Source organism: Pan paniscus, chromosome 19 (genome assembly GCF_029289425.2).
Source record: "Pan paniscus chromosome 19, NHGRI_mPanPan1-v2.0_pri, whole genome shotgun sequence".
In the NCBI taxonomy this organism is placed as follows: Eukaryota; Metazoa; Chordata; class Mammalia; order Primates; family Hominidae; genus Pan; species Pan paniscus.
In genome coordinates this window covers 53,780,365-53,795,992 of record NC_073268.2, presented here as the reverse complement: position 1 = coordinate 53,795,992, position 15,628 = coordinate 53,780,365, and the positions used below count along the sequence as shown (strand labels likewise).

The 15,628-nt window shown below is 47.1% G+C and overlaps 1 protein-coding gene across 3 annotated transcripts in view; it reads right to left on the bottom strand.

The window, feature by feature from the left end:
- LOC117974303 (tripartite motif-containing protein 16-like protein) overlaps nucleotides 1-15,628 on the bottom strand; it is a 33,688-nt gene that overhangs the window by 7,138 nt on the left and 10,922 nt on the right. The window contains exons 1-3 of one of the 3 annotated variants that reach the window (XM_055101825.2): nucleotides 8,543-8,771; nucleotides 7,043-7,104; nucleotides 3,116-3,349 (exon numbers count right to left, since the gene is read on the bottom strand). In XM_055101825.2, coding sequence (XP_054957800.2) covers nucleotides 3,116-3,316 — 201 coding nt within the window. In that variant the 5' untranslated portion in view covers nucleotides 3,317-3,349; nucleotides 7,043-7,104; nucleotides 8,543-8,771. Of the gene's footprint in view, nucleotides 1-3,115; nucleotides 3,350-7,042; nucleotides 7,105-8,542; nucleotides 8,772-15,628 lie in introns of those variants that run through there. The other 2 variants (XM_055101826.2, XM_063599201.1) reach the window with 2 other exon arrangements.

Below are 15,628 nucleotides of genomic sequence, written 5' to 3'. Positions count from 1 at the left end.
AAATCAAGATGTACTAGATGGCCATGAACAGCTCCAATACACAGTCCAGACTGGGGACCAAAAAATAAAGAACATTCTTGCTTTGTTCATTCCGTCAGTACTTGTTTTTTGACAATTTAAACACAAGCCATGGTAGAAAATGGAGGAGCTCGCAGGCAGGAGTGCTGCCTCTTCCTTGTCAGTTTCATCCAATGCATAAATTTCTGTAATTCTTGTACCTTGCTTTAGTATTTGGAAAGTGTTTTCACACTGATAATCACATAGTTTCATGTAAGTTTTGAAACAACCTGTGATCAGGAAAGATGCTTTCAGATATAACACAGTATCAAACTTCAGCTGCAACTGAAGCATTAAAGAGCAGACCAGGTACGGCAGAAAACATAGCAATGAAAACAGTTGTATGAAAATGATTAGATAGAGCAATGGAAATCAAAACCAGAGAATTGATAGAGAAAAGGGTAATTCAACATTTTAATGCTATATACTGTACATGACAAAAGTAGCATTTTAAATCAGTGGGAGAAAGGATAAGTTATTTGGATAAGTTATTCAATAAATCTTGTTTTGAATGCCTAACCAAAAATTTGGGGGGAAATGTTATCTTTTGCCAAAATAAATAAATATCTTTTTTTTTTTTTTTGAGACATAGTCTTGCTTTATCACCCAGGCTGGAGTGCAATGGCGCGATCTTGGCTCACTGCAACCTCTTGCCTGCTAGGTTCAAGCGATTCTCCTGCCTCAGCCTCCCAAGTGGCTGGGACTACAGGTGTGCGCCACCATGCCTGGCAAATTTTTTTTATTTTTAGTAGAGACAGGGTTTCACCATGTTGGTCAGGCTGGTCTCAAACTCCTGACCTCATGATCTGCCGGCCATGGCCTCCCAAAGTGCTGGGATTACAGGTGTGAGCCACCGTGTCCAGCCGATAAATAAGTTATCATACACTAGAATTTATTTTATATGTATTAAAGTCTTTTATGTTAAAAATAAACTTACAGGCTGGGTGCAGTGGCTCATGCCTGCAATCCCAGCACTTTGGGGGGCCGAGGTGGGTGGATCACGAGGTCAGGAGTTCGAGACCAGCCTGGCCAAGACGGTGAAACCCCATTTCTACTAAAAATAAAAAAAATTTGGCCAGGCGCGGTGGCTCACGCCTGTAATCCCAGCACTTTGTGGGGCCGAGGCGGGTGGATCACAAGGTCAGGAGATCGAGACCATTCTGGCTAACACGGTGAAACCCCGTCTCTACTAAAAATACAAAAAATTAGCCGGGCGTGGTGGCGGGCGCCTGTAGTCCCAGCTACTCGGGAGGCTGAGGCAGGAGAATGGCGTGAACCCAGGAGGCGGAGCTTGCAGTGAGCCGAGATCGTGCCATTGCACTCTGGCCTGGGCGAAAAGAGCAAGACTCCGTCTCGAAAAAACAAAAAAAATTGGCCGGGCGCGGTGGCTCACGCCTGTAATCCCAACACTTTGGGAGGCCGAGGCGGGCAGATCACCTAAGGTTGGGAGTTCAAGACCAGCCTGACCAACACGGAGAAACCCTGTCTCTACTAAAAATACAAAAAATTAGCTGGGCATGGTGGCCCATGCTTGTAATCCCAGCTGCTCAGGAGGCTGAGGCAGGAGAATCGCTTGAACCCGGGAGGTGGAGCTTGCAGTGAGCAGAGATCGTGCCATTGCACTCCAGCCTGGGCAACTAGAGTGAAACTCAGTCTCAAAAAAAAAAAAAAAAACAAATAAAAATAAAAATTAGCCAGGTGTGGTGGCGGGCGCCTGTAATCCCAGCTACTCAGGAGGCTGAGGCAGAGAATTGCTTGAATCCGGGAGGCGGAGGTTGCAGTGAGCCGAGATCGTGCCACTGCACTCCAGCCTGGGTGACAGAGCAAGACTCCATCTCAAAAAACAACACACACACACAAAAATAAATAAAGTTACAAAACGAGAAAAGAGAAATAATTTATATACTCTTTGGGTAGATCTTAAGGGAAACTTGTGAGGCGGGAAGCCAAATGGTTATTAAATGGTTATTCATATTTTCTTTGTGTTTTGATATTGAAAAGCAAAGAAACTGACAGACGCTTTGTTGGTGTTTTTGTCTTTCTCTTTTACTCATTCAAAAGTTAACTATGTTGTACTTGTGTAAGGATTATGGATTTTTTTTCTTCTTTTTTTGTACTTTCCAAGTTTTTCACAATAAACATTTGTTTTTTGTAACTAGCAGAGAATTTTTTCAAAAATGCAAGCAAGAAAAAATTGTATTTCAGAATATCAGAGCTTGGATGGAGCCTTCTGAATTATTTACTCCAGTGGGCTTGTTGATAAATGAGAAATTTGAGCTCAGGGATGTTAAGAGCTGTTAACAGAGCTGTTTTCTGACAGATTCAGGATGTTGCAGTTTACCCCCAACCTAGTGTTCCTTCCTCGAAAGGTTACATGTTCTTTAGATCTCCTTCCAATGGCTTACGGTTTGATGTCTAATGATACATTGTAATGAAAAGCATTTCCTGGTTCCAACTGCTTACCTTTAATGTCTAATGATACATTGTAATGAAAAGCATTTGCTCTTCTGAGCCCTCCTCAATTACTCCAGCCACAGCCCTCTCTGAAAAGCAGCAGGCTCCAGTCTCATCCCTACCAAGCAAACCTCCATGCAGTGGACTGCTGGAGCGGTTTATAAAACATACTCACTGACTCCACCATTCTCCCATCTGAAACCCTTCCCAGCCATACACCTGCCTGGCCGTGCCAGTCTCATCACTCTGCACCCAGTACCCCAGGCTCTGCCCCTATTAAAGTACCTTGGCTCCCCAAATCAGCTGTGCTTCCTCAAACCTCTCTGCCTTTGCATATGTTGTTCCCTCTACCTGGAACATACTGCACGTTGAACCTGACTCATCTTCCAGGACCTGCTTCAAGCTTCCCTGCTCTGAGCAGTTCTCCCTCCCTACCCCTCCTATACTCTGCTGAATGAAGAATCTGCTTCTCTCTGTTCCCACTGCTCCCTGTGCACACCATTTAACAAAAAACAGTTCCATTCACAGATGGCCATGGGCCTAGCAAAGAGAGGGTGCTTCATGGGGCAGCTGTGGGATGCCTCTGCCCCCACAACCCCCATACCTCCAAGAACTGGACAGTGTTGCTGATGGCCGCCATCGTCTCCAGCTCCTGCTTGCTCTTCTCCATCTCGGCACTCCTGTACTCCAGGTGGGCCTTGATATCGTTGGCCTGGCTCAGCGCAGCTTGCTCCTTCTCCTCTAAGAAGAGCATCACATTGGCCTGGGCCTTCCTCACAGCAGCAAGGAGTTCCCCAAACTGCATTTCAGCCACTGCTTTGACCTCTGACACCGACACCTGGCGGGGGGTGGGGGTGGAAGGCAGCCAAACATTTCTTAGTGAGGCATCCAACTTGATAGAAGCTCAACATACAGAAATGTCAGCTTGAGAAACACATATATTAGGGAGCAGTTCCCTATTGTAAAAGGAATCCTTTATTCTCATGTGAATTCCAGGTTCCTGGAAAAAGGATTTACGTATTAACTTGGTCTCCTCATCCATTTGATGAGACAGTGAATTCCTCTATGACCTCCGAGATCCCTCACAACTCTGACACTCTGGGATTGTTAGTCAAGTTTCCGAAATTGATTTTCCTACCAGAGCAATGCGTGTATTCCGTCTACTTGATAGTCATATTTCAAGAGGTAAAGAATTTGGCTTTTTTTTTTTTTTTTTTTTGTATAATCAGCATGCATTAGCTTTCTTAGCATTTCATTATGCCTGGTTAAACTGACCACTGAGTCCATCAGAGCCAAATGCATGTCTAAGATGATACTGTCTCTACCACATACAGAATCCCCATAAAATGTTTAGGGTGCAGATGACCATGGCACCCAAACAATTCCAGGACAAGCATGTATATGCAGAACAGAATGTGACATTCAAATAAAATATAAAAGAAAACCCATGTGAGAAACATTAAGGGTTTGAATGATGGGGCACATGCATGTGGACTCTTTTGCATGGTAAGCATCCTCTATGAATGCCTTCAATCAATATCATGTTTACAACATCTTTCCAAGCTCTGAAGGTTTCCTCTTCTCTGGTATTCTTAAGAATTGGTGTAGACAGCTGGGCGCGGTGGCTCATGCCTGTAATCTCAGCACTTTGGGAGGCTGAGGTGGGCAGATCATGAGGTCAGGAGATCGAGACCATCCTGCCTAACATGGTGAAACCCTGTCTCTACTAAAAATAGAAAAATTAGCCGGGTGTGGTGGCGGGCGCCTGTAGTCCCAGCTACTCGGGAGGCTGAGGCGGGAGAATGGCATGAACCTAGGAGGCGGAGCTTGCAGTGAGCTGAGATTGCGCCACTGCACTCCAGCCCTATCCCATCTGAGACTTTCTGAGCACCCCTCCAGGTGCTGTTTTCTCTTTCTCCTCCCAACGTTAAGGGCCAGCTCTGAACATCAGGGCTCCAAAGTGAGTCAAACAGCAGATATCCTTGGGCAGAGGCTTCAGGGGCACCTCCCATCCCTGGCAAGGAAGGAGAGAGGGGGAGAGGGAGGGAGAATGAGACCCAGATCAAAAAAAGGAGAGCACAGTAAGGAAAGGACTCAGAAAGGATGGGATTCTGGGCCCAGGCTTAGTGGGAACCTAGAGGTTTGGAGGGAGATGGGAAGAAAAAATGATGACACCAGATAGGTCTTCTGCCTGGCTCAGGCCCTGGCTTAGGCCAGGGCTCAGCAATTCACTCCACGAGAATGGTCTCTGATCAGTCTTCAATCTGGTGGCAAAGGGAAGAATAAGCAGGGGAAAGAAAGCAAGGGGTATCCCTACTGGAGGGGGATGGTGGGAAGACACAGACAATCTCCCTACATTCTCTCTCTCTCTTTTTTTTTTGAGACAAGGTCTCCTCTGTTGCCAGGTTGGAGTGACACAATCTTGGCTCACTGCAGCTTTGACATCCCAGGCTCAAACGATCTTCCACCTCAGCCTCCGAAGTAGCAGAAACCACAGGTGCATGCCTTCATGCCCAACTAATTTTTATATTTTTTGTAGAGATAGGAGCTTACTACGTTGCCCAGGCTGGTCTCAAACTCCTGGCCTCAAGCAATCTGCCGTCCTTGGCCTCCCAAAGTGCTGGGATTACAGGTGTTATTACAGGTGGGATTACGTCCAGCCTACATTCTCATTTTTATGCCAACTTTTCCATTGCCTGTTGGCTTCCTTGAGGTTAGGTAGCTGGACAGAGCTGGGAGCAAAGAAGCTGTGGTAATAGGATTAAGGAAGAGCGGCGATGGTAGACTTTATCCAAATTCTTCCAGCCCACACCAAGAAAAGCTTTTAGACAGGTGACGGTGTTGAGAAGCCAGGGCAGCAGGAGAGGCGATTTGGGAAACCTGAGGCTATCTGGTTTTGTGGCTCCCTCCGGAGCCCTGTTGTTCAGGGCTGGCCCTCACCCTTGGGAGGAGGAATAGTAGCACCTTAACCAGCTGCTCAGAAAGACTGCAGGTGGGGACAATAGTAGAGAAGGAGGCAGGCAGAGAATGGGCCCTGGACTGTGGATGGGAGGCTCAGAGCACTGTCTGAAATGAAGACCTGAGAACCAGGAAAGCTACCTGGGCCCCACCCAGGCCCCCCAAGTGGCAAACCTGCTGCCTGGGGCTCTGCCAGGTATTGGCTCTGCAGCCCTCTGACACTTCTCCTCTCTCCCTCTTCCCACTCTCCTGAGAATGAGGACCCTCTGCTGCTAGCCTGGTCACTCTTCTAATTATATAACAATAATCATAAAAACAACCAACATGTAGTAAGTTCTTAGTATGTGCCAGGCACTTTTCTCCTAGCAACCCTAAAAGGTAGGTACTATTAGGGTCTCCATGTCTTAGATAAGGAAACTGAGACAGTGATAAATGGACTGATTTGCCCAAGATCACACAGCCAAGGTTTGAACCAAGACTGTCTGTCTCTGGAGTCCATCCCTTTGACCAACATTCCACACTGCCTCAAAATAGGGCCCAGGGTTGGGGATCCATGTGCCTGCAGTATAGCACTGAGCTGGCACAGCCTGACCTCTCCCTCTGGGCCCTGGCACATTCACTAGGATGAGCTGGGGAGGTACAATGGGAGTTCAGCTGAGCTTTCAGCCCATGGGCTGTGGCTGTGTGGGGGTTGCAGGGAAGGACCTTTAAGTTCAGCCCATTAAACAGAAGCCCTCCTAAGACCAGAAGAGAGACAGGGCTTAGCCCCTTGTTCACTGTGGGCACCAGTTAGGGTAACATCCTATGCCCATAATGGACTATAAATACACAGGCTGCTGCTGAGCAGGCGACCAAGAGGGAAAGAGGCCAAGACTCCCAGCAATTCCTGAACCAACTGTTTACAGGTATTGCCTCCTTGACATTGCAAACACTGTAAATTCTGATATATTAATCATTACTAGATTTAAATCTAAAAGTCAAATTACATTTCCATATGGCAAAGAAGTAATGATGAAGAAATCTACCTCAGAAGACAGGAGAGTTTTGCTTATAACCATTTGGGAGCGGGGGCAAATGGTGGTGGTGGTGTTTGATCCAGGCTCTGCATTAGCTAACGTGTCCTAGTTCCCCGGCTTAGTCACCCTTCATGCCCACTCAGGCTCCAGGTAGCCAGGCTCTAGGAGTCACAGAGGCCACAGAGTGCTCCCTGCCTGCACTGCCCGCTCCCGATGACCTCCAGAAAGCAGGAGCAGGACACAGCATGGGAACCAGCATGAGGGTGTTGTGGGAAAGGAGCAGAATCCTGTCTACAGTTATGACCTGTAAGTTCCTCATAGAAGCACGATAGCATGAGGCTAAGAGGCATGAGACTAAAGACAAACTCCGGATCCAAATCCTCACCCCCGGCCCCAACTGAGGCCATCCTGAGAAAGGATAGTGGAAGGGAGGTGTCAGATGATATTGGTGGATTGAGGTTGACTTCTGCTGTGGCCTGGCCCTCATTCCTAAACCCTCCCATTGAGAAACACTTCTTTCTTGCATGTAAATGTAATGTGCAAAGGGCATTACTTACCACGAAAATGATGACAAGCAGAAATAGTACAGAGAGGAGAGGCCTCAATACATTCAAGGAGCCTGCAGGTAATGGTTGAAAGATTTGAGGGTGGTGTACATGCCTATCAATATACTGAGTCATTCTTAAGTCAAGGGAGCAACAACTCTTAGGTTCTCACATTCCATCAATCTAGATGGCCCTAGACAAGTATTGTCATCTCTCCATGTCTTCATGCCCCTTGTGCATGGTAGCTATTGTAATAACCAACTCCCCTGGTCATCATGTACTTATGAGAACTGAGGAGGGATCAAAGTGTCTGAAAATTAAAGAGCTGGGAAACACAAGACCCTCCATGCGGTTCTACAGGTTATCTTGAGCCTGGAAATCCATTATCTCTGAAGGTTTATAAGACTTTAAAAGGATAATTCTCTTTCTTCCTTTAATAAGATATTGTGGGTAAGAAAGAGGTGTTTCATCCTTCAGTAGCTAGTTGGTTGTAAACACCCAGGAGGTGAAAATTAAGTTGAAATGAACACATGCATTAGGGGTAGATGAATGGATGGATGGATGATGGATGGAATCATTTATTCTCAGGATATAAAGATGACAATGCTGATTCACTTCCATAGGGTAGATGTTTTGCATTCTCTCTTTTTTTGAAACAGAGTCTTACTCTGTTACCCAGGGTGGAGTACAATGGTGCAAACTCAGCTCACTGCAGCCTCCATCTCCTGAGTTCAAGCAATTCTCCTGCCTCAGCCTCCTGAGTAACTGGGACTACAGGTGTGCACCACCATGCCTGGCTAATTTTTGTATTTTTTAGTAGAGTCGGGGTTTCACCGTGTTGGCCAGACTGGTCTCAAACTCCTGACCTCAAGTGATCCACCCACTTCAGCCTCTCAAAGTGTTGGGATTACAGGTGTGAGCCACTGTGCCCGGCCTGTTTTGCATTCTCTTCTGAGTGGTGGTTACTGGCTTGCCACTGATGAGAGGCATTTGTAGAACTCCTCAGAATCCACTTGGAGACCATTTACTGCCTACTTAGCCTGGCACACCATGGCCTTCTCAAATACCATCACTAATCCTGAGTTCTCAACTCCTTTTTTCCAGCTGCCAGGTCATAGGACTGGTGAGACTCACATGCAGAACACCCTCATATAATGGAAGAAGCCAAGATTACGTATAGTTTTTGGACCTCTGACTAAACTCCCAGCCCCCCACACACATACACCCTGTCAAGACAGCATAAGCAAATGTAGAAATAAGAATGTTGTTATTACAGGATTAGTCTTGGTTCTAATTTATATTATTAAAAAGCAAATCACTTGCCAGGTTTAAAACTTAAACTAATTTCATAACAAATCCTGACATCAAGGTGAGGCTATCCCACGGTGTAGTCAACTGTACCTACAATTCTCATTTGTGGAGAAACCCCAAGGAACCTACAGGAATGGAGGCTAGGCATGCAGTACCACGTCCCACACCCTCACAGGCCTGGCTGACCCAGGCTGGTCTTACCAGAACAGACTTTTGGTTAGCCTGGAGCCTGGAGATGGCATTTTCATTCAACTTGAGTTTCCGCTCCAAGTCTCACTGGGTGCACTGGAGTTCAGCCTAAAAAGTGGAAAGCAGAGAATTAAGGAGGAAGGAGCCCAATGCACACAGAAGGACATGGGCACTCTCCAGCCCTGACATCCCCGCCCTTCTTCCCTGGAAAGAAGTTTAACTTCTGTGGCTGATCTCAGAAACCAGCCGGGAAGCACGAAGGGTTGGCGGTGAGCCCGTGCCCTCCTGGGGCTGCAGTCAGCATGAGTCAGCGAAAATACAGTGAGCACAGATGCCGTGCTGCTCACTATTTCAAGCATTTTATGGATTACCCACACCATCCTTGCCATACCCATACTAGCTGTAAACCAGAAATAAAATCCTAAGCCCCCCAACAATCTGAATGGATCCCTCCTCTCAGCAAAGGGCATTCCAAAGTTAACCTGAAAAACCAGTTCAGGCCATGATGGGAAGGGAGGTCAGACATGGCTCATTATAACTTCCTCCCTTTTGGAATTACTGATACAGCAGACTCTTTCAGTCTGATTACAAACGTTTACAATCTGTTCTCTCCAAAACCTCCTCCCTGGAGGCTTTACCCACATGATAAAACCTTGGTTTCCACCACCTCTTATCTTAACCCAGACATTCCTAAGTCTTTAGACAATAACTTGACTCTTTCAACCAACTGCCAATCAGAAAATCTTTGAATCTACCTATGACCTGGAAGCCCTGGTTTCCAGTTGTCCCACCTTTCCAGACCAAACCAAATTACATCTTATATGTATTTGATTGATGTCTCATGTCTCCCTAAAATGTATACTAGGCTGTACCCCAACCACCTTGGGCACATGTTCTCAGGGTCTCCTGAGAGCTGTGTCACAGACCATTGGTCACTCATATGTGGCTCAGGATGAATATCTTCAAATATGTTACAGAGTTTGACTCCTTTTGTCAACATAGGTAAACATGATTATTATTTCAAATGTACAGGTGATAAAATCATGTTTCCAAGTTCATCAATGGAGTTGAGCCTAGGCTGACCCCACAAGAGCCAAACAGGGAGTGTAGGGTTGGAGCCAGATGGCCAGGTGGGAAGTCTACATTTTTTTTACTTAGCAGTTGAGACTTTGGCCAAATTTACTTATGAATAGGAAAAACAAACTTTCTTTGTCTTATAGTCACACAACACAGAACACTTTCATAACTAAAACGTGTGGGTTCCACATGAAGCCATTCTCCAACAACAGCTGGGTGTCCTAAGATGTAACTCAATTCTGACACTCCCTACTTGGAGATGGAAGAGATGCACGGGGCAAGGGATGTGGGAGGGAAGTGACACCTCCGTGCCCTCTCCCGTGCAAGGTGCACACCCTCCACGGACTTCCACCCCTTCAGCAATCCAGAAGCTCCTGGAAGCCCAGCCTTTTGGGTTTGTGTCTTTGTTTATTTTGAGATGGAGTCTCGCTCTGTCTCCCAGGCTGGAGTGCAGTGGCGTGATCTCGACTCACTGCAACCTCTGTCTCCTGGGTTCAAGCAATTCTCCTGCTTCAGCCTCCCGAGGAGCTGGGACTACAGGTATGTGCCACCACACCTGGCTAATTTTTTTGTATTTTTAGTAGAGACAGGGTTTTACCATGTTGGTCAGGCTGGTCTTGAACTCCTGACCTCAAATGATCTGCCTCCACCTCGGCCTCCCAAAATGCTGGGATTATAGGTGTGAACCACCGCGCCTGATGCCTTTTGGGTTTATATGGAGGCTTCATGATGTAGGCATGATTGATTACATCACTGGCCATTGGTGATCCTCTCAACCTTCAGCCTCACTTCCCTCCCTGGAGGAGATCAGGGAGATGGGGCTGAAAGTCAAACCCTTTAATCATAGGGTTGGCTCCTTTGGCAACTAGCCCCCATCCTGAGGCTCTCGGGAGCCCCCTCAGCCACACAGTCATCTCACTGGCATTCAGACACTTACCACTTCAGAGAGTCTGGGGGTTCTAAGAGCTGTTGGGTGCCAGGAAATGGGGGCAGAGACCAAACCTAAGTTTTTGTTGTTGTTGTTGTTGTTCTTTGTTTGTTTTTTGAGATGGAGTCTCACACTGTCGTCCAGGCTGGAGTGCAATGGTGCAATCTTGGCTCACTACAACCTCCACCTCCCGGGTTCACGCGATTCTCCTGCCTCAGCCTCCTGAGTAGCTGGGATTACAGATACACACCGCCACACCCGGTTAATTTTTGTATTTTTAGTAGAGACAGGGTTTCACTATGTTGGCCAGACTGGTCTCAAACTCCTGACCTTGTGATCCGCCTGCCTTGGCCTCCCAAACTGTTGGGATTACAGGCGTGAGCCACCGTGCCTGGCCTGTTTCTTATTTCACAACTTAATATCTCTAAACTTCCATTTCTTCACCTGTGAGATGGGGCTCAGTAAAGTGTTTGCTTCATAGGATTAGGAAAGAATGGACTAATGAGATAACGTATGTCAATAAGAACTTTGTATAGTACCAGGGACATTATTAATGAGCTCCATAAATGTCAGTGGGTGCCAGCATCATCATCATCATCATTATTACTCCTGCTACCATGGCTGCTTTCCATTCATGTTCTGTATTCGAAGGCAGAGCCAGCCCTCCCAGCCCAGGCAAGTGCCTGCCCAAAAACCTCAGGTTTGCCTGCTTTGGCCCCAGCTTCAATCTTGCCTCCTGGGATGCACTAAACACCTTCCGCCAAGAGGTGTGCCAAGGTGCACTTAAGCCTTTGCAAACCTCAAAGACCCTGTCACTTTCCTACTTCCACAAGGGCAATATACAAAAAGAAAAAGAAAAAAAAAAGAATCGCTTTCACTGCTTTTAATAGCTTCTGTCTGCATTTAAAGCTGCGCGTCATTATGCCCTAATAGAACTCAGAGAGCATAAACTGTCTCTCCATTCTCCACTGAAGACTGGGGGAATTCCAGGCCCCCTGGGGAGGGAAGCAGCTGCGGGCAGAGGACTCGCCTCTCCAGGACACTGCAGAAGGCAGGAAATGTTTGCTCAGGCTCCAGGTCACTGAGAGTGGAACTGAGGGGGCCCCAGTGACCTCTCACCCTTGATACCTGAGACGTGATGCCTGGGAGTGGGGAGTGGGGGTGGGTCTGGCCTATTTGGGGGCAATCCTGGAATCTTGAACTATGAAAAAGGCTTACACAGTGACCCATTCCAGGGGAGAGAAAAGGAACATGAGCTGCTTGTTTAAAGGTGGTGGAAGACACAGCAGAACACACCCTAGCAACAGGCTCCTACAACACGGCATCTAAACAGCAGGGACAGAAGAATGTGTTGAAGCAGTCGGCAGCAGCGGGGCCATAGGGAGGTACCCAGGGAGCATCGAGAGTGAGGGGCTTCTCTCTGCTATTTGCAGACTACCATAAAAGGAGAGAAAAGGACTCCTTAAGTACATAATCGGGGACTTTCCTGACTGAGTCACCCCAAGAAAAGGCACTCCCAGTTACCTCAAAAGGTGGAGCCACTTTGAAAGACTTGTTTCTCCAGTTATTCCTGTTCCTTGAAAATGATGGGGTGCCTCAGACACTGGCTTCAGGGTTTCCCAAGAGGTCAGCCACACACACATCTCAGGTCAGGGTGGGCCCTGCCCAGAAGCGGGACTGTGGTGCCCATGAGCACAGAAAGTTCTGGAAGGCAGGGCACACAGAGCTCTGCCTGCTTCAGCAAGACAATGACAGATGTGTCAAAGGCACACTATTTGGAGTCCGAAATATTTTGGGACCTGCCACTTGCTGGCCATATAGGCTTTGTCAAGTCATTCAAGCCATTTAGCTTCTCATCTGGTGCAAGACTACCTAAATATGCTAACAGAAGGGTTCCTTCTGCTACAGGGCAAAGGTGGCACACAAAGAGTGGCAGCCAGGTCATGTTAGAGATGAAAAATAGGAAGAACAGGGAGAGTGGGAAGAGAGAAGAAAATCCCAGACTGTGCCAGTTCCTTTGTATTCCAAGCACACAGGGTTAGCCTTTCTAGAGAAGGAAGAACTAGAGTCCACCTGGACGCTGACTGCATGCCTCGGTCAGCTGCTCAGAATTCACCATAGTACATATGGCCAGCTCAGTCACATAGGACACACATTGCCCCCTCTCAAAATACTTACAGCCTGGGAGAATAAGAAAAACAAGTTACGTAATACTGAGTCCTGGGCATTCCCCAAAATGGCTGAAATAAATTTTTTTTTTTTTTTTTGAGACGGAGTCTTGCTCTGTCACCCAGGCAGGAGTGCAATGGCGCGATCTCGGTTCACTGCAACCTCCACCTCCCAAGTTCAAGCGATTCTCCTGCCTCAGCCTCCTGAGTAGTTGGGATTATAGGCGCCTGCTACCGTGCCAGGCTAATTTTTGTATTTTTTTTTTTTTTAGTAGAGACAAGGTTTCACCATGGGTCAGGCTGGTCTCAAACTCCTGACCTCAGGTGATCCACCCGCCTCAGCCTGCCAAAGTGCTGGGATTACAGGCGTGAGCCACCACGCCCGGCCCAAGTAATTCCTTTCCCAAGTGGCCACATACACCTATCATCCACCTTTCGGCTGCCAGCAAACAGGCTGTGAGTGATGCCAGTTAACCGCTCCCCAGATGAGCGTGGATACTTTTGGCTCTAGATACTTGGCTCTTGCTCACCATGGAGACTGTGTCTGCAGCCAGCATCCAGTCCTGAACTTTCTGGGACTGATGCTGAGGTTCAGCATCGTGGCCTGGCATTAATGTTCTCCAAAGATCTAGGACAAGGCTCAGCTCAGGTCTTCCTGCCTTAGGAACCTGCACTGACCTCGCTCCCAGGGTTGGTTCCAAAGGTGCAGTAATTGCACCGTGCCAGCCTCTTGGCACTCTGTGGAGTTAGGGTATGTGCCTTGGCTTCCTGATTAGAGTCCAAGCTCCTGGAGGCTAGACAGTGCAGCCCAGCACTTAGCGATAGGAAGCACTCAGTAACATTGAGGAACACAAAAGAACCATACCTGCTTCATGGGTCAGAACAAACAGGAAAGGCAGTCATAGAAGGAGTCCAGATTTCATACACACACACACACACACACACACACACACACGGTCTCATTTCTACATAGCAAGCCTGAGATTCAGAGAAGGTGAGAAGACTTGGCAGCCAGCAGGCAAGATCAGCTGCTCTTAAAACCAAAGGGGGCCGGGCGTGGTGGCTCACGCCTGTAATCCCAGCACTTTGGGAGGCTGCGGCGGGCAGATCACGAGGTCAGATCGAGACCATCCTGGCTAACCCAGTGAAACCCCATCTCTACTAAAAACACAAAAAATTAGCTGGGCATGGTGGTGGGTGCCTGTAGTCCCAGCTACTTGGGAGGCTGAGGCAGGAGAATGGCGTGAACCCGGAAGGCAGAGCTTGCCATGAGCCGAAATGGCGCCACTGCACTCCAGCCTAGGCGAGAGTGCAAGACTCTATCTAAAAAATAAAAAGAATAAAAAAATAAAGAAAGAAAACAACACAATGTATCGGGAAATCAGATAATGAATGGGTAACATTCAAGTGATAACACATTCTCCTGGCTGCCCACATCTCGGTGGCCATTACTTTTCAGTCCAATTTTCTTATTCCTCTTCCTCTGCCTGAAAAGGTGAGAGGCTCTTTGAAGCTCAACTCAAGATCACTTCTTCTTCCCAACTTAGTCTCTCTTCCTAGATGAGCTCATCCATTCCTACGCCTTCAGTTACCACCTGTTTATGGCTCACAAATTGATGTCTCAGCTCAACTTTCAGACCTGTATATCCAACTACTTTTTTTTTTTTTTTTTTTTTTTTGAGACGGAGTCTTGCTCTTTCGCCCAGGCTGGAGTGCAGTGGCCCGATCTCAGCTCACTGCAAGCTCCGCCTCCTGGGTTCACGCCATTCTCCTGCCTCAGCCTCCCGAGTAGCTGGGACTACAGGCGCCCGCCACCACGCCCGGCTAATTTTTTCTATTTTTAGTAGAGACGGGGTTTCACCGTGTTAGCTAGGATGGTCTCGATCTCCTGACCTCGTGATCCGCCCGCCTCGGCCTCCCAAAGTACTGGGATTACAGGCGTGAGCCACCGCGCCCGGCCTCCAACTACTTTCTAAGTATAAAGACTTGACTTTCTCACAGGCACCTTGAATCTAATGCATCCAAAATTAAATGTAAGGCCTCTCTAGATCCCACCACAACAAATTTAACCCTCCTCATGGTTCTTTTCTCAGAGATTGCCACCAGCACCCAACTAGATTACAAATCAGAAACCCAGGGAGCATCCCTACCTCCTCTCTTTCCGTCACAACCCATGTCCATCCCATCACCATTTTACATCTCACACATCTCCAAACCCTTTACCCTTTATATTTCCACTGCTATTATTAGAGTCCAAGCCATCATTGTCTCTCGCCTGGATTATGGCAATAGGCTCCACACTAGAATTCCTACATCTACTCATTGCTTTTGCCAATCCATTCTCCATTCTGCATCCAGAGAAAGCTTTTCATTTATGTATTTATTTATTTTTATTTTTTAGAGATAGGGTCTCACTGTATTGCCCAAGTTAGACTCGAACTCCTGCTCTCAAGTGATCCTTTTGCCTTGGCCTCCCAAAGTGTTGGGATTATAAGCGTGAGCCACTGCACCCACCCTCAGAGAAAGCTTTTTAAAAAAATCAACTTTACTCAGGTATAATTTACATGCAATAAAATTCACCTATTTTAAGCATCCAGGTGAATGAGTTTTGACAAATAACTCCATTCTGGTAACCACCACCCAATCAAGATAGAGAATATTGGCAGCACCCAGGAAGCTCCCTCATGCCCTTTTATTCAATCTTTCTACCATGCCTGGTTCCAGGCAACGAAGAATCTGAGTTTTATCATTATAAATTAGTTTTGCTTGTGCTGGAACTTCATATAAATGGAAATATATAGTAGGCACTATTGTGTCTGCCTTATTTCACTCAATAAAACATCTATGAGATTCATCCATGTCATGGTGCGTATCAGTAGCCTGTTGTTTTCACTGCTGAGTAGCATTCCATGCTATGTCTGTAAC